Here is a 26,688-nt window from a genome sequence, read left to right on the forward strand (position 1 = left end):
ATAGACTGTTGTGCTCTCAGCCAGGCGGCGTGGCTGTTAGGGAGATGTTTTACCCCCGCCCCCCAGGTCTCAGTTGTGTCAGTGTCTAATAAACTACCCCAACCTCAGTGACCCAAACGTGTATTTGCTCTTGTTCTACAGCGTGGGAGGGCTCAGCATGGAGAGCTCGCCTCTGCTCTACTTTATCAGTTGGAGGACCCGCCTCCAGGGCGGCCTCACTCGCGAAGCCTGACCTGGTTGGGCCCAGCTTCCCGGAGCATGGCAGGATCAGGAGAGTCCCACTGCTCTCCCTGGACGACAACAGTGGCAGCTACCAAGCTTCTTAGAATTTAGGCCCAGGGCTGGCCCAGGGTCACTCACTCCTGTCACCTGTTAGTTAAGGCAAGTCGTGGGGCGGCCCGGATTCCAGGAGACCGGAGCACACGGGGTGTGGGGCCTGGGGGTGTGGATTGCTGGGGGCTACCTTGCTAGTACACAGCTCAGCTTGATCTCCGTCTCCTCTGCATCTCTTGTCTGCCTTATGCCTTTTGCTTGTCGGCTTTCTCCTGCTCTGGTCTCCCCCTTCTCGTCCCCCCTTCACTCCAGCACCAGGCTGATCAGTCAGAATCACAGACTGCATCATACCCTAAATGCCCTGTTTCTTCATGTGATAACACTGCTTGCTCGTTGGAGGATCGTTCCCACGCCACCCCCAAGAGGCTAGACTCCTCATCACATCTCAGCTCTCACCTCAGAGACCTCTCCTCTGGAGGGCCTCTCTGACCGCCCTTTGTAGACTGGGGCACTGTTCCCCCAGAGCTCCCAGGTGTCCTCCTGGCACCCCCAGAGCTCAGTCCCGGGCTCCACTTGGGTGTTCAGTTGTGTTCGGTCGTCGTTTGGTGCCTGGGTGAATAAATGAATGGAGGAATGAATGAACGGTCGCAGCAGCCCTGCAAAGCTGCACTGATGATGAAGACGCCATGTCCCCACTTCTACTCTTCTGCAAAGCTGCACTGATGATGAAGACGCCATGTCCCCACTTCTACTCTTCTGCAAAGCTGCACTGATGATGAAGACGCCATGTCCCCACTTCTACTCTTCTGCAAAGCTGCACTGATGATGAAGACGCCATGTCCCCATTTCTACTCTTCTGCAAAGCTGCACTGATGATGAAGACGCCATGTCCCCATTTCTACTCTTCTGCAAAGCTGCACTGATGATGAAGACGCCATGTCCCCATTTCTACTCTTCCCTGAGCCGCCCAGGGCTGAGCTCACATCTTGAGATGGCACCCTGGGGATACCTTGGGTATGAGCTGGGAGGAGAAACCACCCTCCTGCAGAGGGGTATAAAGGCCAGGTACTGAGTCTCCTAAGTAAATTCTTGAATGGCCTGCACATGTCTGACACTCAGGTTCTAGAGGGCTAAGATTCCACAGCAGCCTCCTTAAAAATAAACCCATATTCTCACCACCAAACTTTGAGTAGCAGGAAGTGGAGGTCTGGGCGGGTGGGGGTAGCCCGGCAGAATCGTTGTCCTGCAAAGCTTGTGTCCAGCCCTCCTCCCAGAGCCCATCCTACTCACTGGATGCGCACCCCCTAGTTCAGGCTCTGCATTCCCATGACGTGTCGGATGTTGGCCTTGCAACTCAGGAATATGTCTCAGGGGCCCCCAGCTCCCTGCTCAGTTTTCTAGAGTCAGGTGGCACGAGCTTGGCTGGAGCCTTGGAGCACTGAGTGATCCTGACGTTTTGACTCAATTTAAGATGGTCTGGGGTCATTGTCAATTCAGGGGCTTTGTTCACAGAGTTTAATTTTTCAGGTGAATTCTGTGCTCAGTATGTGCTTTTGCAATTGCAACCCATGACTCTATGCCTAATGGGGTAAATGCCATTCTCCCATTTATCTATCCACCCATCCACCCACTCACCCGTCCACCCACTCACCCACCCATCCACCCCCCCCACCCACTCATCCATCTATCCACTCATTCACCCACTCAACCCACCCACCTGTCTATTCACCCATCCATCCATCCTGATTCCGACACTTGTCATTTCACTGGTCTTGGGCAAGTCTGTTTGCCTTCCTGAACTTTAGTTTCTTCCTCAGTAAACTGAATCTAATGGTGCCTTATGGGTAGTCCTGTGGTTAATTGAGATAATAGCACATATGAGTTGCCTGGTGGAAAACACATAGTTAAACACATGGTTAATGTTATTTTCCTCCCCGCTTGAGAAATAGACACACAACTAGAAAACTATAAAAAGACAGTATATAATCAGGACAATAAAAGTGTGTGAAACCAAAGGCAGTAATACTATAAACTCTTGCCTTGTGTTCTGTCTCATAAACTGCCCTGGGAGTTGATATTTAAAGCCACTTCGAAAAGTTGAGTATCCCAAAATATATTTGAAAAGTTGAGTATCCCAAAATATATTTGAACGGTTCAATGGGGATGCTGACCCTCTATAATAGGTTCATTCGAAATGATCCTGCTTTGCTACTTCCTCTTAGAAAGATAAACAAGCAGCCCACAATGGCTGCTGTGATGTTTTCTTTTAAATCTTGCTTTCCAAATGTAGGACTTGGCTGTTGGACAATCACCCGGGGGCTCGCTCCCCGCACATGCTCTCCCTGAATGCAGGAAGCTCTAGCTTGGAATTCCTGGGGCCTCATTAAGCCCGCTGTGACTAAGTGATCTTGCCTGGTGCTAAAACTGTTTAAAATGACTTGGCAACAACCAGAAGTCAGGTCTCTCTGTTTTTTCTCAGTTACTCCCTCTTTGTAACCCCCGCCTTCATGTCATGAAATGAAAACATCTTTCTTTCCGGATCTAGTGCAGGACAGCCCTCCTCTCTGCCTGAAGAAGCCTCACCCGGGTCTTCCTGGAGAGTTTGAGAGGGAGGCAGAAATCTGTCCCACTGTTGTTAATCTCTTCTTTGAATGAGACTTAACTCCTGGGAAAACCTCTCCCCTATTCCAAGTCATTCTTTCCTCCCTTCCCCTGCCTCCCCCACCCCCAACAATTAATTCTTCTGCTCCATGCTCTAGGCAGCCTCTGCCTTGGTCCTGGCCTTGCCACTGCTCTCCTCCAGACTGTGTCTATTTTCTCAAGATGGGATAGAGGTAGGGAGGGAAGGAGAAAATCCCAGTCGAGCAGAGGCCATCAGAGGTTCACCATAGCCCTGTTTCAGGGGCAGGAACAGAACCTAGGAACTGGATGGGTGAGAGGGAATCTAATATTGAGAATCCTTCTCTGTGCCAGACAGTTGAAATAATTTCTTTCATTCGACTTTAACTCTACAATATATGAATACGCCTTCCTTTTAAAAAATTAGACCACCATAAGAATGCTAAATTCCCTTGACACCCACTTTCAATCCATTCTCATCTCTTGCCCTTTCCCTGGAGGGAACCACTTGATTATTTTGCTTTCTTCCCAAGTATTTTTCCTGGCCCAAGTGTCTAGAGCAGTGCCTGGCATGGAATGGGCATTATACAGTGGAATAATGTTCTAAAGGTGTGTGTTTTACATAAGTACTATGAATCCATAGATCTTCAACATCCAGCTGCAGCTCCCTCCTTTGATAGCATTTCATTTTATGGAAGTGCCAGTGTATTTGATAATCCCTTTACTGACGAACATCTTTTTGGTCTCAATTTTTTGCAGTTACAAACAGCGCTGCAGTGAAAAGCCTGGTATGGGTTTTCCTGAGAGTGTGGGCTGATTCCTCGCTTGGCCCCAGGGTCTGAGCATTTTTAGTTTTAATGAGCACCTCGAGTGTTACCTTCCAGAGTGAGGGCACCAAAGCAAGCCCCCACAAACATGTGATGATGACGATCGTGCCCACTTACAAGTGTTGCCCAGTCCTGTCGGACTGTTTGCAACTCCATGCACTGTAGCCCACAGGGCTTCTCTGTCCAGGGAATTCTCCAGGCAAGAATACTGGGGTGGGTTGCCATTTCCTTCTCCATCCCACTTACAAAGCACTTCACAAAATGCCAAATGTGTCCTAGATCAATTTAACGATTATGCATTAAATCTTCGCAAGGATCCCTCGAATCCTAGATCATTTTAACGATTATGCATTACATCTTCGCAAGGATCCCTCGAAGCATTTCTATTATTCTTCCTATCTGATAGATGAGGACACTGAGCACAGAGTGTTTGAGTAACTTGACACCATCAAACCTTTAATTTGTGCTCAGGAGAACAGTCTCAGAGGGGAAATGACTTACCCAAAGTCACACAGTCCATGGATAGCCCAGGCAGGTTTGGGAGAAGCCTGGGCAATTCCTCAGTTATAGAGTGCAGGCGAGCTGGGAAACGGAGAGCAGGGTGGCCCTCGTAGACACCTCCCAAGTCACCACGAGGTGACCACTTAGAGGATGCTGGGGGAGGGGTGGCGCCGCCCTTGCAGTGCGAGGGGACCTTTCCTTCCGGTCTGCCAGCATCCCCCACCACGGTTCCCTGCGGGTAGAGGAGGGAGCCGCAGGCCGCGCCGGCTCGCACAGCACCCCCTGGCGGCCCCTCGCGAGCGCACAGCCCGGCGCCCCGGGAGAGTAACGGGCCGTGGGGAGGGCGCCCGCGAGGGCAGGGAGCCGGCGTAGGGGCCGCCCCGGCGCGCGGAGATAAAAGCGGGCCGGCCCGGCGGCTGGCGCGATCTGCGCATTCTCCTATTGATTAGCAGGGTCTGCCCGGAGGCCGGGATACCCGCGGAGCGGGACCGGTACGGAGCGTAAGGGAGACGGAGCGGCCGGGTCTGTGGCCCCGTGCCGGGCTGGGCACCGTCCGCCAGCCGGACATCAGCCACCCTGCTCCGGGGGTGCGGGCAGCAGGCGGCGCGCCAGGCAGCGAAGCTGAGCCGCGGGCGTAGGCTGCTGCAATGGGGCTGTGTTGCTGCAAAGACTGGAGGGGACACCTGCGAGCGCCCAAAGGTAACTTTTGGGCGGGCACGTGCGCCGCGGACTCGGGACTTAGGCGCCCAGGCGAGGGGCGCGCGCCGCCGGTTCCCTCCTGCAGCCACGGGACACTGCCGGTCCCGCCTCGGGGATTTGTCCGCAGGATTCCCTGGGCCACCCGACACCTGCTTCCGCCGTGGAAAGGGCTCAGTTGTGGCTGCAACTTTCCCCCGGTGTCCGAACTTTGAAGCGCGCGTCCAGAGGCTCCTCTTGCTCGGCGGAGCCCGGCTGGAGGTTAGGGTCCCATCCCGGGGTAGAAGGGGAGCCGAGAGGAGGGGAAAGCCCGCCCTACAGGGTCCGGCGCGGACGGTGAGCGCCGGCTGCTCGTCCGCCAAGTCCAAGGCTGGGTCGGCGGAGCCCCTGGCTCCCGGCCCCGCCCGCAGGTCCTTTGCAGAGAGCCTGGCTTGCTCCCGTCGCCGCCTCTGCGGCTTAACCGCCTCGGAGCGGGGCCATTCATTCTCCACGCCCGCCTCTGTCACAAACTTGGACCCAGGGGCCCTGACTCAGAGTTTTCCAAAAGTCGCGGGGAGCTTGCTTGTGGAACGCAGCGGGCTTGGAGAGGGTTCCAAGCCGAGAAACGCGCCGAGGACGTTGGCGGCTGCGGAGGTCCGGCCTCCTTTGGGCAGTGGCCCTTCTAACTTAACCCTTGACTGGCTGAAACTATCCCTGTTGATTGCCAGAAACAAGATAATGCAACCCTTTACCGCAGCGCCTCCCAAGCTCGTGGGAACCTAAAACCCACCTGTCCCTCGCTTATTAAACATGCAGATTGCCTAGCCTCACTCTGACCTACTTCCTGGATAGGCTCTGGGGAAGGGTCTGCGAAGCTGTGTGTTTAAGGGCTTCCCTAAGTGACTGGTGTGACAAGGTGAGTCTGGGAAGCCTTGCCTGTAAACTGTAAGGTGGGCGCCGGCTTTACCAGATGGGCGCCAGGTTCTGATTCTTTGAAAAGTATATTCTGGATCCTGATACAGAAAGGTTGGAATGTGTCAAGCAGCTTGAAGAACTCTTGTCCAGGTGATGATAAAGATGGCGCAAATGTATTGGTTTGTTCACAAAGAGTTTGAGGTCGTTTTTAACATGAGAAGTAAATATAACAAAACTAAATAGGGCCCTACACTTAAACAGATCATATAGAGCAAAGAGAGAAAGAGCCCAGTTAATCTGGCCGTAAGATAATATCTGTGGTTGAACTTTTGTGCAGCTCAAATGAAATAAGACGAGTTTCATGGTTCTCATTGCCCTAGAGCAACAGTTTTCCTAACTTTGATTTTAACAAGAAAAAAGAATTTTACATATGCATTTTTGTGTTTGGAAGGAATAGATGGAGGGCAAGTGTATCTTGGCTACTGCAGTAACCAGGGCCTCCATAGGATTCAGAGGGCAGGGTCTGGCTCATGCTGACTGAGGTCATGCCGGAGCCCAGCGCAGAGCAGCAAGGATTTCAGTGGGAGCCTAGAGCCACTTTGGTCTTTCTGGGCCATTTCTCAGTACATCCTACTGGGAGGTGGAGCTTATATCCTAGAAGCAAAGGTGGATTTGCCAGGGCTGGGTTAGGGAAGGTACTTACTCAACTAGTAACCCCAGAAGGGAGCAGTAAGAGGGTGTGCTGCTGGGGCTGTCTTCTGGGACTATGGACCCCAGGTTGCACAATCCGTGTGAGAAACAGGCCTGGTGCAGGCGTGTTTCCCACTTTGCTCCCATCCTCCCAACCCATCCTGAGACAGAGCTGGCCAGTGCAGCCTGGGAGCAGGGACCCAGTCTGAATCATCCAGCAAGTCCTGAAGCCCACCTAAAGTAGCAGAGCTGGGCAATCCTGGAGTGAGAGGGGCTGGGCAGCACTGCGGTGCCCGAGTGCACCTGCCCTGTCCCGAGCAGGCAGCCAGCACTGGCAGGCAGGCAGGATGGCCCAGAAATGCAGACACTTGTGGCTTTTGCGAAAAAAATATTCATTTGGCTGCACTGGATCTTAGTTGAGGTGTGGGATCTTGCATCTTGGTTACAGCATGTGGGATCTTTGCATGTGGCATGTGGGATCTAGGTCCCTGACCAGGGCATCAAACCTGGGCCTTGTGCATGGGCAACTCAGAGGCTTAGCCGCTGGACCACTAGGGGAGTCCCAACATTCGGTTTTTTAGTGTAAAATCTCCAAATGTTCAAATGTCGTTGCCTCATTTAACAGATTTGCACCTGTCTGGCTGGGCAGGAGACAGTTGGGATCATTGTTCCAAACAAGTTCTACCATAAACAGGGGAGCAAGGTTTCCTTGGCCGTAACCTTAGAAATCATGAGTTATTAAACTTTGGGAGGCTTTTCACTGCAAGACTTCAGAACTTTCCGCATGTTAATTGGTGCAAATGTGCATCTCCAAATCAGGTGGAGAGTGTTAATAGATACAGTCTTCAAACTTTTGCCCAGGGAACCTGCCTTTTGTAGAGCATCTCATGGCATCTGTATCTTTGAACACACTTTGAGAAACACTTCTTTGGCCTGTGATTCAGTTGTCATAGCAGTGATGCAGTCCATCTATTTTAAGGGGGTGTGTATGTAGGGGTGTGTGTGTTGTGTAGCTGTTACAAGCTGCCTGTGAAGAAGCTTTCTGACTTTCCAGACTAGAAAAGTGTGTGTTTTTTCTTTAAGATCAAAAGAGAATCCATTAGTCATTGGTATACCTTTCCCCAAGACAACAGATGTTGTTAGCGATTTCATTCTTGGATATTTCTGAATCAGACTTTTACAACAGGATATTTGACCATGTTGTCTCTGAGTAGAAGTGTCCTTGATAAAATCGGCAGGCTCAAGTAGTAAATTCCATAAGGAGAGCAGCAAAAATATATCACGTGCCAGAATCACCGTAGTAGATCTGGGCTTAATGTCTTTAAAATCCAAAGCCTGGCACTCTCTCCAGAGGACACCTTCTCTCCTGCTGGTGGTGGAGTTGTGGGGGTGGGGGGCATCCTGGACCTGGGGAGGGATTACTGTAGACACATATGGGGGCACAATATGCCACAGTATGAATCCATTCACTATCATATGCAGGTGCTGTCATACTTTGCGCCCCTTCTCCTGAATTGTGCCTGACTGGTCGTTCTTACCTCCCCTGGCCGGCTGTTCTCCTACCCGTACGCTGAATTTGGCTGTGAATTCTGTTTCTCCCTCTGAACTCTGCAAAGCCTCTGCCATACACCTCTCTCTCCATACACAATTGGAGCAGTCCTTGGTGCTTCTGCAGAAGCCCAAACGTCAGCGAGCAGGATCTGCCTTGCAGAGAAGGGTTGCTCCCTCCTAAAAGCAGAGGGGAACAAGCTCGCTCTGAACTCTCAGGACATGGTCTCATTTCTCTGTTTTTAGGTGACATTTCCCGATGCTTCTGCTGTATTGAGCTCGGTGGTGGGTCTGTGCAGTGGCAGATTTCATTTTCTTCAACTCTGCACTGGGACCCAAGGCCAGGGCTTGGAGCAGCGCTGAGGCAGCTGTTGCCCGAGGCCGGGGAGGGGCAAGGGCGGACAGGGCCCTGAGGCCTTCGAGGCCTGCTGGCCGCCCCCCACTGCTCCTCTGCCCGCCACGTTTCCCCCTGCTCTCAGCACTGGGCGCCCTCCTGTCGTCGGGAACCTTGCCCCCATCCTGTCCTGTGTTCCCAGCACTCTCCCGCTTCCTTCCGCTGACTCCTTCTATCAGCCTGTGAACCTGCCTTCCGTCTCTCATCAGAACACTTTTTTGTGTAAAGTTTCTTGCCCTGAGGTGCTCCAGAGGCCCAGCCCCCTGCTCCTTCCCTCCGTCACCACCACACCCCCCAGGAACAGTTTGCTGGCCCTGCCTCGTTCTGCTCCTCCTGCACTTACCTGTGACCCCTCGCTGGTGCTGGACCTAGTGAACAGTACCACTCCTCCAAGCGCCCGAGAGCCTGCCCCACGCCCTTCCTCCTGGATTGTGCCTGCCTGGTCCTTCATACCTCTCCTGGCCAGCTATTCTCCCACCCGTATACCAAGCTTGGCTGTGAATTCTGTTTCACCCTCTGAACTCTGCAGTAAGTCTCTCCCACACATCTCACCCCAGGTCCCAGTGGCTTTGATCACCTTTAAGGAAAGAGCCGCCAGATCCTCTGCCCCTCACCTGTGCAGTGCCCACCTCCAGCCTGCAGATCCAGCACCCCAGCTGGAGCCCCTTCTCCCGGTTTCCTGGCTCTCAGCCTGCCCAGGGTCATTTCCCGTGACCAAAGGCTGACGGCTCCTGAGATCCTGCCCAGGGCTGCGACCACATCCCTGCCCCCAAGGCCAATTGAATTGCTTTTGCAGACCCTCATCATCTCAACTGTACTGGCTTTCTCAACTGGTCATCCCAAGTTCATCCCTGCGTCTTCTAGTCCTCTGCCCAAGCCAGCATCCCGTGCATGGCTCCTGCCACCTCATGTCCCTCCTCAAACTGCATCTTGGCCTCACAGTGCCTACAAGAGAAAGCCCAGCTTCTAGCCTTGCTGGTTTGCCTGACAGCCCTCCCCAGCCCCTTTCCAACCTCCCCCCACCACGCAGCCTGGACCTCCCTGGCCCCTGCAGACACCGGGCCTTCTCATGATGCCTTCAGTCAAGCCCTAGGAAGGTGGCCTGCGCCTGGAAGCAGCTCTGAAACCCTGACCCACGAGCCCAGTCCATTTCGTTCTGTCTAGTGCCTGGTTGGTGTGGGTCTGTGCCGCCCAGCTGACAGTCGTCTCGTCACCTCTGTGATCTGGCTCTGCACTTGGCAGAGAAGCTGGCAGGAGAGCAGTGGGTGCAGCAGGAACAGGGAGACAGTTGTGTTCCCTGCGCCTGTTTCCGTCTCCTGACGCCTAGGGTCCCAGAGGCAGTCCGCCTGGGAGAGTCCAGCCCCACCTGGTGGAGCTCTCCGAGCAAGCGTGAGGCATTGACACGGACTCCTGGCCCGTTTCCTGATATCCAGGGGCATGTCTGGCTGTCTAGTGGCCAGGGCACAGAGGCCAGTGGGCGGGGCAGGAATGCTGTGACTAAGCACAGTTCAAGCTGGGCAGAGGAGCCCCTTGCTGACCTGGAGGGAGAGACTGCCATCCCCGGGTTGGGGGTGATAGAACTGGTTCTCTTCTGTAAACGTCTGTGCAAGCTTTGAGCCCACTTTCTTGAGACGGTTCCATTTTCCACAAACTCTTCCAAGATTGCTAAATAGGCAATCTTGGGCAGTTCACTTAATGATCATTTGTGGCGCTGGCTCCACACCAGGCCTAGTGCCTGGCATGAAGATAAAGAGCTAGGGAGGGTACAGTATCCACCCTCACTGTGTTCACAGCCTGACGAAGCAGAGGCCCAGGCGGCAGAAGGTGATGTTACAGGCTGGGAAGGAATGTGGGGAGAGCAGCAGGCCTGCGTGCTCTGGGAGGGCTGATGCCCAAGCTGAGTCTCATAGGACAAGCAGCCAGAGCAACAGACGTACTAGGGAAGGGCTTCCCCGGCCAGTGGAGGTGGGTCAGGTCGAGGCTTCCCAGCAGTGCAGCTCCCAGCCGCTCCTTCTCTGCCGCTGCTCCAGGTTCCTGCAGAAGCCGACGCTGCTGGACTCACTTCTGCCCCGTCCGCTCGGCCCTCTTGCTGGTGGCCTTCTCAGAATCACAGTGATTATTCCGCCCAGGCCTCACTTTGAGCGCCAGACTCGCTTGACACTTCCGCTGGTTGTCTCCTGGCCTAGAGAGTGGCCAAAGCTGATGAGGCTAAACCTAAACACTCACTTCCGTTTTCCTCCTCCAGTCTGCCCACGCCAGGTTCTGCCAGTTCCATTTCCAAAATCCATCTGAGTTTCTCTACTTGTCTCCGTCCATGCCAGCTCCCCGGGTCCAGCCACCAGCCTGCCGCCCAACCACTAGAGTGGTCTCCCGGTCTTTCTGCATGGATCCTCCCCATTCCAGTCCATCCTCCAGCTCCAGCCAGCACCTGCTCCAGCGGCCCTCCGGGTCCCATTGCCGCTTGCTCAGAAACGCTCAAGGGACTCCAGTGGCACCCGCTGTGAGCTCTGTGTCACTTCTTCCTGAGAGGCCCTCTCTGACCCCTGGCATTTGCTCACATGCCATCCCTTGCCTTTCCTCTAGAACACCTATCACAGTGACTAAGTATTTGCGTGTCGGTTTGCAGAACCTGTCCCTTCACCAAGTGAAGCCCCCTGGTGGGAAGGCAGGACAGGCTCTGTCTGTTCTCTTGTCTGGGAAGGCTGCCAGAAGCCAGGCGAGAGAGCCCTGCAGCCTGACTCAACCTTAAGGGTGTGACGAGCTGAAGAGGATGATGTGAGGTGGGTTGGGTGCGTCAGAGTGTTCGAGCCTTGTGCTGCAGGATTGTGCTTGAAGCCCAGAGCCTGGAGGCCTCCTAGCTGCAGCTCAGGGCTTGCAGGGGTCACAGTTGCTTTCCAAGCAGTGTCCCCATTTGTTACCTCTTCCCCATTCAGATGTCCTGGGGTAGCAGTCCTGTGGGTTTCTCAAAAAGGGAAGCAGGTTCTGCTGGACTATTTGGTTCCATTTCCCAGCCAAGTACCCCCGGCCACTTCCCACCTCTCCGAGCCTCTGCATCTTCACCTGTAAATGGCGACAGGCATGCCAACCTCTAGGGCTGTCAGACGGCTGGACGACGATCCTAGTACTGCCCTTCTCGAACCGCGTTACCACTCCAAGCCTCAGCTTCCTCATCTCCAGAGAGGGAAGGAGGCAAAACTGGATGGTCTCCAAGGTCCCTCTCAGCTTGAACCTTAGATGATTTTTTGAGGAAAGTCGGAACTGCTCTGTGCTCTTAGCAACGGGGCATAAGAAGGTCGAATGCCTTTTCCTACCTGTTCAGAGAGGGGCTCAGCCAGCACTCATCTAGGGGTGGAGGAGAGATGGCAGGGTAGCAGGTCTGTTTAACCAGCACACAGCCGTGGTCAACACTGCTGTTACTGGGGTTGGAGGGTGGACTTATGGCCTGAAGAGGAGCCAATCCTGGAGGAGCTTGAAGTCCTTGACCTTGGCCATTAGGGCAGGAAGCCTCCCAGAGAGCTCGAGTCCTAAATTCCTGGAGGGAGAGGGCAAAAAAAATGCCTGATGTGTGTTTTCCCATCTTCTTTGTTGGTAGGTCCTTGCACCGTGAAGGGATGCTCTTTCAGGAATCCTGGACCCCAAATGGGGAGCATCCAAGTAAAATGAACCCCTAAATAGTTCTCCTTATCGTACCTGCCCCAACCCAGCTATGTAGCTCATGCACATCCTGCCTGAATTAGACCTTTTGCTGGGCTCTTCCCCCAAACACCCATCACCTAACTCTTTTAAACATCTTTTTTGAGATATATTTCAAATATCATAGAATGCATTTATTTAGAATGTAAAGCTCTGTAATTTTTTAATATATTTAGAGGTATGCAACCATCACCATAATCCAGTTTTTGAACAGTTTTCTTACCCCAGAAAGAAGCCCCTTGCCCATTAGCAGTCACTTCCCATTCCTAAGATAACCCTCCCGCTTATCCTGCAGCCCCTGGCAACCACTTAACAGCATACCTTTGGGCAATATATGGCCTTTTGTGATTGGCTTCTTTAACTCAGCATAATATATTCAAGGTCCAGCCATGTTGCAGCATCTTACCACTACTTCAGTCCTTTTTATGGCTGGGTATAGTCCATGCGTGCGTGTTCATTTGCTCAGTGGTGACCGGCTCTTTGCGACCCCATGGACTGTAGCCCACCAGGCTCCTCCATGCATGAGATTTTTTCAGACAAGAATACTGGAGTGGGTTGCCATTTCCTCCTCCAGGGGATCTTCCCAACCCAGAAATCCAACCTGCGTCTCCTGCATTGGCAGGTGGATTCTTTAGCACTGAACCGCCAGTCCATAGTGTGATTATGCCATATTTGGTTTATCCACTCACTCATCAACTGGGGAGCATTTAGATTATATTTTGCCAGTGTTTTGTTGAGTATTTTCATATCTGTATTCACAAGGAACATTGGTCTTTGTTTTTGTTATCAATATCGGAGGAATACTGGCTGCACAGGAATTGGGAATCATTCGCTCCTCTTGTGCTTTTTGGAAGGGCTTGTGAATAGTTGGTATTAACGTTTCAAGTGTTTGGTAGAATTCACCAGTGAAACTACCTGATAGTCATCCTTTAAATGATTAGCAGAAGTCATTAATAAAACATTTTGGAGGATGTTTAAATTATTAACTTAGTCTTATGTTAAAGGTTTATTTAGATTTTCAATTTTTTCTTAAGTCAGTTTTGATACTTATGTCTTTCTAGGAATTTCTCTTTTCATCTAAGCCATCTAATTTATTGGCATAAGAGCATTCATATTCCCTTGTAATCTTTTTTATCTCTGTAAGGTTGGCAGTGATGTCCCCTTTTTCATCCTTGATTTTAGAAATTTAAGTCTTGTTCTCTTTTTCTTGGTCAGTCTAGTTAAATTTTGTCAGATATGGTCATCTTTTCAAAGAACCACACTTTTGTTTTTATTGGTTTTCTCTATTTTTCTAGTCTTTGTTTTACTTATTTCTAGCCTTCATTATTTCCTTCTACTTGTTTGATCTGAGCTTGGTTTGTTCTTTTTCCAGTTTCATAGAAGGGAAAGTTAGGGTTTTGATTTGACATCTTTGTTATTTTATAATGTGGACATTTATAGCTGTACATTTCTCTCTAAGCATGTTGTATGCCATAGGTTTTGATAATGTTGTGTTTTCATCTCCATTCATTTGAAAATGGTTTTTAAATTTCTGTGGTCATTTCTTTTTAAGAGTGAGTTGTTTGATGTCCACGTATTTACGCGATCTCTAGATTTCCTTTTTTATTGATTTTTAATTCCACTCCTCTGTCACCTGCACTCTATACTCTATCATCAGTGAGTATGCTTCCGTATTTTGTTTCATCCACCCCTTTTAAGCGCTTAAGGCTTGTGCTATGATTTGGCGTACAGGCTGTCCTGGAACTCGCTCCACATGCGCTTGAGAAGCAGGTGTGCGCTGCACCTGTCGGGCGGAGCGCTATAAATCAGGCTCACCTGGTTACCCGGCTGCACGTGCCAGGGGGAGCGCTATGAGTCAGGCTCACCTGGTTACCCATGTTGTTCGGGCGTCTGTTTCTTTATTGATTTTCTGCCTGGTTGCTCCGTCCATTATTGAAAATGGAGAACCGAAGTTTCCAACTATTATTATTGAATCTTACTTCTGTTTTCACTTCATAAATTATGGAGTTCTGTTGTTAAGGCATATTTGTTTATAATTATTATGTCTTTATGCTGGGTCAGCCTTTTTTCATCATGAAATCTTCTTGTTTGTCTCCAGTAACATTTTTGTCGTAAAGTCTGCTTGGTTCAATATTTGTAGCTCTCCTTGGGTATTTTTGTACGGCATATCTTTTTCCATCATTTCACTTCCTGTTTACTTGTGTTTTGAAATCTAAATGTGTTTACTATAGACAGCATGTAGTTTGATTTTTAAATCCATTCTGTTATTCTTTACTTTTCTGTTGGAGTACTTAATACATTTACATTTAATGTAATCACTGACGGTGTGGATTGATGCCAGCCATTCTGCTACTTATTTTCTATGTGACATGTCTTTTTTGTTCTCTACATTCGTTACTGCCTACTTTTGCGTTAAATAGGTATTTCCTATGTACTGCTTTGATTTCCTTATTGTTTCTTTACAGTATTTTAGAAGTTATTTTCGTACTCTTCTGGGGACTACAATTAGTCTTTTAGTTTAAAGCAATTTACTGCAGAGTAATACTACATTAACTTCAGTGGCATACAGAACCTTTGCTCCGATGTAGCTCTGTTCCCTCTCTCCCCTGTGCATTATTGTCACACTTACTAGATCTTTATGCGTCATAAGTCCATCAACAGTTTTGTAAATAACAGTTTTCCTTTGATCAGATACAAGAAGAGTGCTGCCGAGAGCTACATGACACTGCCTTCTGCATTTAATTGCGGCCACTTTCATGGATATTCTTTATTTCTTCATGTAGAGCCAAGTGATTGTCCAGCATCCTCTTGTTTCACCTTTGCATTTCTTGTGCTACTTACGTGCCACAACAGAGAATGGACCCTCTCAGTTTTTGTTTATCTTGGAATGTCTTTAATTTCTTCCCCATTTTGAAGATGGTTTCGATAGGTATAGAACTCTTGGTTGACAGTCTCTTTTCTTCTTGTGTTTGGAAAATGTCATCCCACTGCTTTCTGGTTTCCATGGTTTTTGATAAGATATTAACTGTTGTTGAGAATTCTTTGTATGTGATGAATCATTCTGCTTCTTTTAAGATTCTGTGTTTAGATAGTTTACCTATAATATGTCTGGTATGAATCTCTTTGAGTTTATCATACTTGGAATTCGTTGAGATTCTTGGATCAACGTTTTTCAACAGACTTGGGAAGCTTTTGACCATTACTCCTTCAAGTATTCTGTCTACCCCTATCACTTCATGGGAAACAGATGGGGAAACAGTGGAAACAGTGTCAGACTTTATTTTTCTGGGCTCCAAAATCACTGCAGATAGTGATTGCAGCCATGAAATTAAAAGACACTTACTCCTTGGAAGGAAAGTTATGACCAACCTAGATACCATGTTCAAAAGCAGAGACATTACTTTGCCAACAAAGGTCCGTCTAGTCAAGGCTATGGTTTTTCCTGTGGTCATGTATGGATGTGAGAGTTGGACTGTGAAGAAGGCTGAGTGCCGAAGAATTGATGCTTTTGAAGTGTGGTGTTGGAGAAGACTCTTGAGAGTCCCTTGGACTGCAAGGAGATCCAACCAGTCCATTCTGAAGGAGATCAGCCCTGGGATTTCTTTGGAGGGAATGATGCTGAAGCTGAAACTCCAGTACTTTGGCCACCTCATGCGAAGAGTTGACTCATTGGAAAAGACTCTGATGCTGGGAGGGATTGGGGGCAGGAGGAGAAGGGGATGTCGGAGGATGAGATGGCTGGATGACATCACTGACTCGATGGACGTGAGTCTGAGTGAACTCCGGGAGTTGGTGATGGACAGGGAGGCCTGGCGTGCTGCGATTCATAGGGTCGCAAAGAGTTGGACACGACTGAGCGACTGAACTGCACTGAACCCCTTTCTTTCCTTCTAAGACTCCCACTATGTGTATCCTGGTACACTTGATGATACCCCACTAGTCTCAGAGGCGCTGTTCATTTTTCATCCTCTTTTCTTTTACTCCTCATATTGCATAATCACAGTTGATTTATCTTCAAGTTTACTGATTCTTCTGCCAGCTCGGATATGCTATTGAATCTCTATAGTAAATTGTTCATGCTACTTACTGTTCTTTTAAACTTCAAATTTTCTGTTTAAATCTCTTTATTTACATTCTCTATTTGGTGAGATATCATTCTCATACCTGCCTTTAATGCTTTGGACATGATTTCTTTGAACTTATTTATAATAGCCAATTTGAAATCTTTGTCTAAGAAATCTAACATCTGAGTCAAGAGTAGTTTCTATTGACAGTTTTTTTCCCCTTGTGTATAGACCACATTTTCTTCTTTCTTTATGTATCTTATAATCTTTTGTTGAAAAGTGGACACTGTAAATAATATAATGTGTCAACTCTGCAAATTAGATTCCCTTCCCTCCCTTGCTTTTGTTGTTATTGTTGTAGCTGTTTTATAAATCTGTAGTATACAGCCATGGAAGTCTTTCCTTGGTTAGTTTAGTGGTCAGCTAATGATTTGTCAGAGATACCATTAAATGCCTTTAACCAATAAGTCTTCTATTTTTTGCTAAGTGTGTGTGTGTGTGTTGGGGCACACCTTAGATGCTTAGGTAGTTTATGACTGTGACTTAATCTTTACTTCCTACTTGCGCAGGGACCTAAAGTTGGCCAGAGGTCAGAGATTGGAGACCTCCCAAGTCTTTACTGCTCATGGATGCAGGTATACACATGTACATGGCCTTGTAGGCATCCAGAAAAATGTCAGAGTTCTTCAGAGCCCCCGGTATATTTCTCCTTCCCCATAACTTCTTTTGGCTAGAACTTATTTGCCCAAATTAGTATCAGTTTTAGGCAGCTGGAAGAAGCACAAGCTTGAATCAAGATTGCTGGGAGAAATATCAATAACCTCAGATATGCAGATGATACCACCCTTATGGCAGAAAGTGAAGAGGAACTAAAAAGCCTCTTGATGAAAATGAAAGTGAAGAGTGAAAAAGTTGGCTTAAAGCTCAACATTCAGAAAACGAAGATCATGGCATCTGGTCCCATTACTTCATGGCAAATAGATGGGGAAACATTGGAAACAGTGTCAGACTTTATTTGGGGGGGCTCCAAAATCACTGCAGATGGTGATTGCAGCCATGAAATTAAAAGACGCTTACTCCTTGGAAGAAAAGTTATGACCAACCTAGATAGCATATTCAAAAGCAGAGACATTACTTTGCCAACAAAGGTCCATCTAGTCATGGCTATGGTTTTTCCTGTGGTCATGTATGGCTGTGAGATTTGGACTGTGAAGAAAGCTGAGCACCGAAGAATTGATGCTTTTGAAGTGTGGTGTTGGAGAAGACTCTTGAGAGTCCTTTGGACTGCAAGGAGATCCAACCAGTCCATTCTGAAGGAGATCAGCCCTGGGATTTCTTTGGAAGGACTGATGTTGAAGCTGAAACTCCAGTACTTTGGCCACCTCATGCGAAGAGTTGACTCATTGGAAAAGACTCTGATGCTGGGAGGGATTGGGAGCAGAAGGAGAAGGGGATGCCAGAGGATGAGATGGCTGGATGACATCACTGACTCGATGGACGTGAGTCTGAGTGAACTCCAGGAGTTGGTGATGGACAGGGAGGCCTGGCGTGCTGCGATTCATGGGGTCACAGAGTCGGACACGACTGAGCGACTGAACTGAACTGGACTGAACTGAATATTAAAGAATTACTACCAACTTCTTTTGACTGATGCCCTGGAGATAGGGTTTTTCCACAGAGTGAGGTCAAATAATGACAATGCTTTGTAAATGGGGCTTTTTTGGGGAGTTGTCCAATTGTGACAATGTCCCAGGATAGGACTTTCTAAGATGCTATTTCATACCAGAGTATGTGGGTAGGTCCTTAGCTCTTCTCTGGTTCAGATCTTGTCCATCTTACCTCACCTTTACCTAGATGTTAAGTGATGACTTGGGGGTGAGTTAAGGTGCCTGAGGGTTTGGTCTCAAGTGGGTAGTGTGAAATGTTATAACTATTGCATCTGGGAGTTGGACAGACCTGGTGCTGAGTTCTGGCTCTTCCTTCTACTGTCCTTGCAGCCTTGGGGACAAGTTACTTCTCTGAGCCAAAGAGGGATACCTTGTAAATTGGGATACCAGCAACCTCACCAGTTTGTGTCAAGGGAAAATTTAAATTAGTCTCTGTATATGAGGCTGCTTGCACACAGAAAAATGTTCAGTCATGGAAATGATTATTATTTGCCTTAAGGCTTAGGGTCGGAGAAGGCAATGGCAACCCACTCCAGTACTCTTGCCTGGAAAATCCAATGAACTGAGGGGCCTGGTAGGCTGCAGTCCATGAGGTCGCTAGGAGTCAGACACAACTGAGCGACTTCACTTTATTTTTTCACTTTCATGCACTGGAGAAGGAAATGGCAACCCACTCCAGTGTTCTTGCCTGGAGAATCCCAGGGACAGGGGAGCCTGGTGGGTTGCCATCTATGGGGTTGCACAGAGTCAGACACGACTGAAGCGACTTAGCAGCGGCAGCAGCAAGGCTTAGGGTAAGACTCTAAAAAATGATGAGGCTAGTGTTGTTTTGCTGAAATGAAAGCAATGATAGTCCACGTAGCACCCACTGTGTGCCAAACACCATCCTAAGTGCTTTGTACATAAGAATTCATTTAGTCCTCACCATAATCCTCAAGTGGATTCCTTTACAAGTCTCAGTTCAGTTCAGTTCAGTCACTCAGTTGTGTCTGACTCTTTGCGACCCCATAGACTGCAAATCTCCAGGCCTCCCTCCATCACCAACTCCCGGAGCTTGCTCAAACTCATGTCCATTGAGTTGGTGGTGCCATTCAACCATTTCATCCTCTGTTGTCCCCTTCTCTGCCTGCCTTCACTCTTTCCCAGCATCAGGGTCTTTTCTAATGAATCAGTTCTTCACATCAGGTGGCCAAAGTATTGGAGATTCAGCTTCAGCCTCAGTCCCTCCAATGAATATTCAGGACTGATTTCTTTTAGGATGGAGTAGTTTGATATCCTTGCAGTCCAAGGGACTCTCAAGAGTCTTCTCTAACACCACAATTCAAAATCATCAGTTCTTTGGCATTCAGCTTTCTTTATGGTCCAACTCTCACGTCCATACCTGACTACTGGAAAAACCATAGCTTTGACTAGACAGACCTTTGTTGCCAAAGTAATGTCTCTGCTTTTTAATATGCTTCCCAGGTTGGTCATAGCTTTTCTTCCAAGGAGCAAGCATCTTTTAATTTCATGGCTGCAGTCACCATCTGCAGTGATTTTGGAGCCCAAGAAAATAAACTCTGTTACTGTTTCCCCATCTATTTGCCATGAAGTGGTGGGACCAGATGCCATGACCTTAGTTTTCTCAACATTGAGTTTTACGCCAACTTTTTCACTCTTCTCTTTCACTTTCATCAAGAGGCTCTTCAGTTCCTCTTTGCTTTTTGCCATAAGGGTGGTGTCATCTGCATATCTGAGGTTATTGATATTTCTCCCAGCAACCTTGATTCCAGCTTGTGCTTCATCCAGCCCAGAGTTTCTCAAGATGTACTCTGCATATAAGTTAAATAAGCAGGGTGACAACATACAGCCTTGACGTACTCCTTTCCCAATATGGAACCGGTTCATTGGAACAAGTTCGTTTGGAACAAGTCTCATGTAGAGATGAGGAAACAGGCATAGAGGCCTTTGCACCAGGCCACTCAGAACTGAGAATCCAACTCAGGCTGTCTGGCAGCAGAGTCTGCTGTTGTCACACGCACAGTTTGATTTTAATACCACACAGCTCCAGGCCAGGTGTTCACTTTTATGACTGGCAGTGGAGAACACTCAAGTGAGAGCAAAACGAGAAGTGGCATTTGGCCTTTACTGATGAAACTTGGAATGAAAGGACTGGGTACTCCCGTGTCACATTCACTTCGGAAAAAGTCAAAGGGTGGTCTCAACCCAGAAGCTTCTCCTTTGTGGCTTCAGCCAAGCCACAACACCCAGCCAGCTTCCTCTCTCAGATCAGGCACACACAAGACCTTCTCCCCGCTGGAGTTCCTCTTGGGCTGGAGACTGCAGCCCTTCCCTGCAGCTGGCCGCTGGGCCAGGCACAGCCATTCCCTGAACCTGCTCAGACTCATGGGGACTGGGGGCTTGTTGGGGGTGGAGGGAGTGCTGCAGGCTTCAGCCCTGCACCCCCTCCCCTGTTAGCTCTCCATGAGAATGCCTTGGAGCTGGCAGCTGCGGGAGGGATGGTTAATAACTCAGTGCTCACTCTGATACACCAGGGTCATGAAGATGCGGGCACCCCCGGGGTTCCATTCAGTCTCCTATAACCAGCCGGGTCACAATCAGTGAGTTACAGCGGCCCCGCCTGCCATGTGACTGTCTCTGCAAGTGCAGAGCACCAGGTGTAACTCAGGAGCTGACGCAGGGGCCCCCTGCACCTGTTCCCCACCTTGCTTCCTAGGCCTCTCATCAGCAGGGCCCTCACCTGCCAGCTCCCAGACACCTTCCTGCCCAGGAGGGCTGCAGGCACAGCAGACATGCAGAGGGAGCTCACCAGAAGAGCTCAGAGGTTTGTAAACTGCTGAAACATTCCCAAACCAGGTAGTAAATTGTCACTGCCTGCAGCCTCCCCACTATCTAGGACTGGCCACCTAGGATCAGATGTGGCTTATGGCCCACTTTTGTTCTGTCTGATCCTGGTCCCTGCAGAGCCTTTTTAGAGGATTCTGAAAAAATCGCCCAGTATGCATCAGCAACTTCTGGAGGTAGAAAGACTTGAACTTGGGAGCATGGAGAGACCTTTGAACTGAAGCCGTTTTCACTTCCTCAGTTTACTGTTGAAGACAGTCAGACTGAAAAAGACCAAGTCACTCTGCAAGGGGGTGCAGATGAGGGGACAGCCTTGGAGTCAGGCTGCTTTGGGCCCAAGTCCTGACTCGCCCGCTTTGACCTGCAGTGCGTCTGACCATACCCTGGGCTCGAGACCTCCGTGTCACCTGGCCAGATCACTGCCTCACCAGGCTGTCCCCATCAGCGAGGGCCTGGAGAGAAAGTGCTTGTGTAGGACGAGAGTCCACCAGTCTTCCCTAGGACAGAGGGCTCTGGGGTCCTCTGGGAGACACCTGCACCTCTGACTCAGTGGTCACGTCCAGGGCCACCTGCCTCGTCCCAGTCCAGCGTGGGGAATCAGCAAGCTCTTTTCCAGTATAGGCCTCCTGGGGAGAGTTAAGGTGAGAGTCTACTCTGAGTTTCATCTTGCTAATGATGGAATTATGGGGACTTAAGAGATTACGGGCTCAGATGGGGCAGGCGTGGGTGGATCCTCAGAGATCCACCTAGTCTGACCTCATTTTCTAGGGGAATGTTTTTAAAAGCCCCCAAAAGAAAAAATGACTTGTCTAAGCGCCCCCCCCCGCCCCTGCCCCACCATATCTGTGACCCACTTTTGTTCTGTCTGATCCTGGTCCCTGCAGAGCCTTTTTTGAGGATTCTGAAAAAATCGCCCAGTGTGCATCAGCAACTTCTGGAGGTAGAAAGACTTGAACTTTCTCAAAAGTTTGGACCTCACCCTTGAGTCGAGGGACCCCTGCTCTTGGTTCTGAATAAAGCTGCTTAACTTCATTCCAATTTAGTCATGTAATTTTGAATTGAGGACAGGTTTGTGCTGGGCCATTTACAGGGCTGGTAAAATACCGTATTACTCCAAATAGAGTACTAGAAGGAGGGAGCCAGGCATACAGGGCTCATGCAAGGCAAGAGTGAGGGTGGGGCATGGAGCTGATGGGGAGCCACTCTCAGGCCACTCCTGGCAGCTGGATGGGCAGTCAGCCTCTTGTCTGTAGACCCCCCTCACCGCCCCCACTTAGAATGTGCTGGGGAGAGTTGGGGGAGGGGAGGAAGGTCCAGGTAGCTCTGTCAAAAATCCTTCCTTCATTGTCTCAACATCTCCAAGTACCAGACGGGCTTAGACTTAGGCCTCTTTTTTGCACAGGCTGTGGCCTCTCTTGTCCTGCTTTGCTCATTTGCATTGATACCACAGCCCTGATGCCTTTGTGGATTCACAGGGTCGAGAGGGGTTCCCTTAATGCCTTCCAGGTTTCCCCGGCATACTTCAGAAACATTTTATGAATGGAATGCACACATGTATTAGATAAATGGTCTTTCATCTGGGAAGGAAGAGAGGCCAACATTCGCTGAGCTCCAACTGTGCCAAGCACAGCACACGCTTTGCTTCTGGTTTGCTTCAACATTCCCTGCAAGGGGCGTCCAATACTATGGATTTTAGAGGTGAAGAAATCAAGACCCTGCAAGGTAAATAATGTGCCCCAGCCCACCCAGTTGTCACTGGTCAAGTCTAAACTGAGCTCTGAATGACTCCAAATTCAGGCTATTTATCTGTTCCCTAAGCTGTCTTTCAAGTCTCAAGGATGGAGTCTTCTGGAACGACTCCAATTAATAGTCTGGCTGCTAGGACTGTGGGTCTTTGAGGTTTCTCTGGCCTCCTAATAAAGTGATTTCTGATGAAAACCCACGGATATCCTCCCTTCCTGTGACCCCTCCTCTATGACCTACAGAACATTGGCAAAGCTTGGAAATACAGGAGATGCAGACACCAAAAGGATGTTAGGGGCCCCCTTTTCTTTATTCAGAGTCTGGGGGGTCATTCCTTCCCAATAAACTCCCAGGAAGCAATCTACCAACCAGGACTGGGCGACGGGGGTGGGGGAGGGTGCCGCCTGGTGAGTCTGGGGGAAATGAGGCCACGGAGCCCCGGAAAAGGCCTGGGTCACCCAACATCCTGCCCCGTCTCCCCTGTGAGGCCCCATTGTCCTGGCTCAAGCTCCAGGCTAGCCTTCCCTTGCCGCTGCAGCATTCATCAGCTGGCTCTGAGGCTGATTCTGAGTTGGTGCTATTTGTAGAATCTTCTTAAAATACCACAACAGTGCCATTCACGGAGCGTCTGCATGGCGATCGATGGCGGAGTCTGGAACAAAGCTCTGCTGTGCTCGGCATCCCGTTCAGGCCTCAGCCAGAGGGCAGCCCTCTGCTGTGCTGGTGGGCGGGGAAGCTGAGGCCCTCCCTGTCCTGGGTGCTCCTGAGGGAGGTGCTGTGGGGCCCGGCATGGCTTCTGGCCCCTCACGCTGGCCTGCAGTGCATCCTGGACCAGGCTGGCCAGCAGAGGGAGTGCAGGATGGCATTAGGCTCTCTGTAAATAAGGTCCTGCTCTTCCTGGGGAGGTCAGGTCTACTCCATCCCGTCATCAGGCCACACCCAGGCTTGCTCAAGGACAGTAGTGTGGATGGACAGAGCAAAGGTCAGTAAAGTGTCGTCAGGGAGGGACCCATAAAGATGTAGCCTCTGCGTCCAGAGTCAAGGCTCTGGATCTCAGATCCCTGTGTGATTTTTCTCAGTTTCGTCATGAGATGTGTCGCAGCAGGGTCCTCATCACCTGTTTCTCTTCCCCCACCTCAGCAGTGCCCACAGCGTTCTCAGGAACGTTTGCTCTCGGCATGTCTCGGTATCTTAACAAGTATCACCATTAGTGATGTGCTTTGTGGTACCTGGGAAGTGCTCAGCAGAGCTGAGTGTTTTCTCTGTGGTTGGACCTCTCGGAGCCTTTACCATGCCAAAGGACCACGGACTGGGTCCCCTGTACTTACCCTCCAGGCCCTTCCTCACAGATGCTGGCTGAGCAGTGACGTTCTAGCCAGACCTTCCTGTGGCCTCTCCAGAATGGGTGTGGCTGGAGCCTCAGGCGGAGTACCCATCTGTTCAAAAGTTTTGACGACTTCGTGGCTTTTGTTCATTGGTACCTAGCCATGTGTTGCATAGAAAATCAGACATTCTTCCAAAGGAGGCAGCTTAGCTTTCCTAGCCTCTGCCCGAGGCTAAAAGCCTGCCGTGGACCTAGTTTGGAGGGTGCTGTGGGACTCTGATGGAGAAGGAGATGGCAACCCACGCCAGTGTTCTTGCCTGGAGAATCCCAAGGACAGAGAAGCCTGGTAGGCTGCAGTCCATGGGGTCGCACAGAGTCGGACGCGACTGAAGTGACTTGGTAGCAAGCAGAGGGACTCTGATGGGTAGGAGGCCCTGAGAGGCTGCAGGAGCTGAGGTTTTGATCCCTAGCCCCACCAGCTCTGCTGAAGGGGAAAGCACCGGACAGCAAACTGGTGAGGCATAAATCTCAGCTTCGGCCCTCTGGCTGGAAATTTGGGGCAGTTTTCTTCTGTAGAATGTGGGAAGGTTGTTGCGTAACTCTTGCAGGTGGGATTCACAGAAGCTGCAGTGTGAACGGGGGCCTCCAGAGGGCGCCATTCATTTAGACTACAGTGAGAATGGCTGCCTGGGGGAAAGGGTGGGGCAAGAGCTTAGACTCCCATGCGAGTGCTGGCCTCCAGGGGTGTCCCATTCATTCAAACTATAAGGTGGATGGCTGCTTCCAGAGGGTTCCAGGCACTTAGAGTACCATGTGAGTGGCTGCCTGCTGGAGTTGTGTTGGGGAGTGGTGCTGGGTAACAGCTGTGCTGCGCGGTGCTCAGTCAGTCCTGTCCGACTCTGCGACCCCATGGACTGTAGCCCGCCAGGCTCCTCTGTCCACGGGTTTTCTCCAGGCAAGAATACTGGAGGGGGTTGCCATGCCCTCCTCAGGGGATCTTCCTAACCCGGGGATCAAACCCAGTAACAGTGAACTTGTTAAACTTCCACCCTGGCATCACCAGGACTTCTTACTTTTCTGATTGTTTATAACTGGCCTCCAGGAAGGAGGCAATTTTTTTTTTTTAACAGAACGTTGTTTTTTAAGGAATCTGAAGAATTTGGTTGAAGAAGAGTTTCGGGAGAACGTTAGCTAAAGCCCTGAGGTCTCATACATCTGCTGAAGGTGGGCCCACATTCTGGGGAACCCATGCTGAAAGGAAAAGAGCATCAGAGATCCATGGTGTCTATATCAAAGCAAAGGATTTCTCATGTGCCCAACACAGAGTCTGTGGCTCAACAAACGTCCACATGACTGATGAGCGGAGCAGAAAGGAACTGGGAAGGTTGGACCGAGTTATGAAGTGCTGGGTGGGAGTCCCATAGGCCCCCGGGGCACTGCATTGCTGTCGGGCAGGTCTCTTTCCTCAGCCCCAGTCTCCTCACTCAGCCCTTCTCCTTAGCTATCACTGTGGTGGCTGCCTCCACCCCGGCCTTGGGGAGGAGGCTGAACCCACCTTTGGTGGAGGCAGAAAAGGTAGGGACACCCCCTCCCCCACTCTTGCAAGTGCTCCAAGGTAACTCAGGCTCCAGCCAGGTTTCTCCCGGCGGCTGGAAGAATTCCTGTGATGGGGAGATTTTGTGATGCAGAACAGGGGAAGGGGTTTACGAGCATCTCCATGATAACGAGCAGAGAGCCGGTGCATTCTCCCAGACTCTGAAGGAAAGAGCGGATGTCCTTGTTGCTCGTTTGGCTTCTCGGGCTGCTTCCCAGTCTGTGGCTGGCCCGCTTGCCCTTGACTCCCTGAGGTCCAGGGCTTCGTCTTTGTGTCCCCGGTCCCTAGCATGGTGTCTGGTAGGTTGTTCAGGATAGGATTCGAGACTGTCCATCAGGCAGCGGTTCTCAAGCACCAGGGGACAAACAAGAACTCCCCCTGGTGGCGGGAGGAGTGGGGCTGTGGGCACAGGCTGGCTGCCAACGGGCACAGACTGGTGTCAATGATAAGAATGTGGGCCGGGTCCTTGGATAGCGTCAGCCCCTGCATCAGGCCCCAGGCTGTTCCCCATGGTGCCAGGCTGGGGTGCCTGGTCACCGGGAGCACACAGCCAGGAAAAGGGGCTCAGGGCAGGTATCCTGGGTCTGTGCTTTTCAAGCAGCTGGGCTCGAGCCAAAGGTGGGGATCATTTGGGAGAGGAGTGAGAGGGGATGCCGTGGCATTTTTTTAAATTGATGCTTGCAATTACAAAGTAATTTTCAAAAAAGAAATTGAATTAATTTTTCTTGTCCCGTGCTGGATTTTCCTTGCAGCACCGTGCTCTCTAGCTGTGGTGAGTGGGGGCTCCTCTCTAGTTGCAGCATGCCAGCTTCTCACTGCAGGAGCTTCTCACTGCAGGAGCTTCTCGGTGCAGAGCACAGCTCAAGGGCTCGAGGGCTCAGTACTTGCGGTTCTCAGACTCTAGAGCACAGGCTCAATAGTTGTGATGCATGGGTTTAGTTGCTTTGTGACATGTGGGATATTCCCGGATCAGGGTTAGAATCGCATTGCCAGGCGGATTCTTTACCACTGAGCCACAAGGGAAGTCTCCCAAAGTGATTTTAATTAGTCTAACTGTGCAGTTTCTGGAGACAGAGAGCAGGGTGTAATGGGACTTAGGACACTGCACCCCCCACCCCGACCCTGCCCCAGCAAGGAATTCAGTACCTGACTGAAAGTCACTCAGTCGTGTCTGACTCTTGGCGACCCCATGGACTGTAGCCTGCCAGGCGCCTCTGTCCATGGAATTCTCCAGGCCAGAATACTGAATTGGGTAGCTGTTCTCTTCTCCAGGTGATCTTCCCAATCCAGGGATCAAACCCAGGTCTCCCTCATTTC

General features: G+C 50.2%; 1 protein-coding gene across 22 annotated transcripts in view; it reads left to right on the forward strand.

The window, feature by feature from the left end:
* ARHGAP22 (Rho GTPase activating protein 22) overlaps nt 1–26,688 on the forward strand; it is a 179,292-nt gene that overhangs the window by 95,834 nt on the left and 56,770 nt on the right. For 5 of the 22 annotated variants that reach the window (XM_086381241.1, XM_086381253.1, XM_086381240.1 and 2 more), the window contains exon 1: nt 454–4,919. The exons of the other annotated variants lie outside the window; for them this stretch is intronic. In XM_086381241.1, the coding sequence (XP_086237367.1) occupies nt 4,868–4,919 (52 nt within the window). In that variant the 5' untranslated portion in view covers nt 454–4,867. Of the gene's footprint in view, nt 1–453; nt 4,920–26,688 lie in introns of those variants that run through there. 22 annotated transcript variants of the gene reach the window in all.

This window comes from Bos grunniens, chromosome 28 (assembly GCF_055505025.1).
Source record: "Bos grunniens cultivar Pamir isolate PY7600 chromosome 28, Bosgru_T2T1.0, whole genome shotgun sequence".
NCBI classification, from domain to species: Eukaryota; Metazoa; Chordata; class Mammalia; order Artiodactyla; family Bovidae; genus Bos; species Bos grunniens.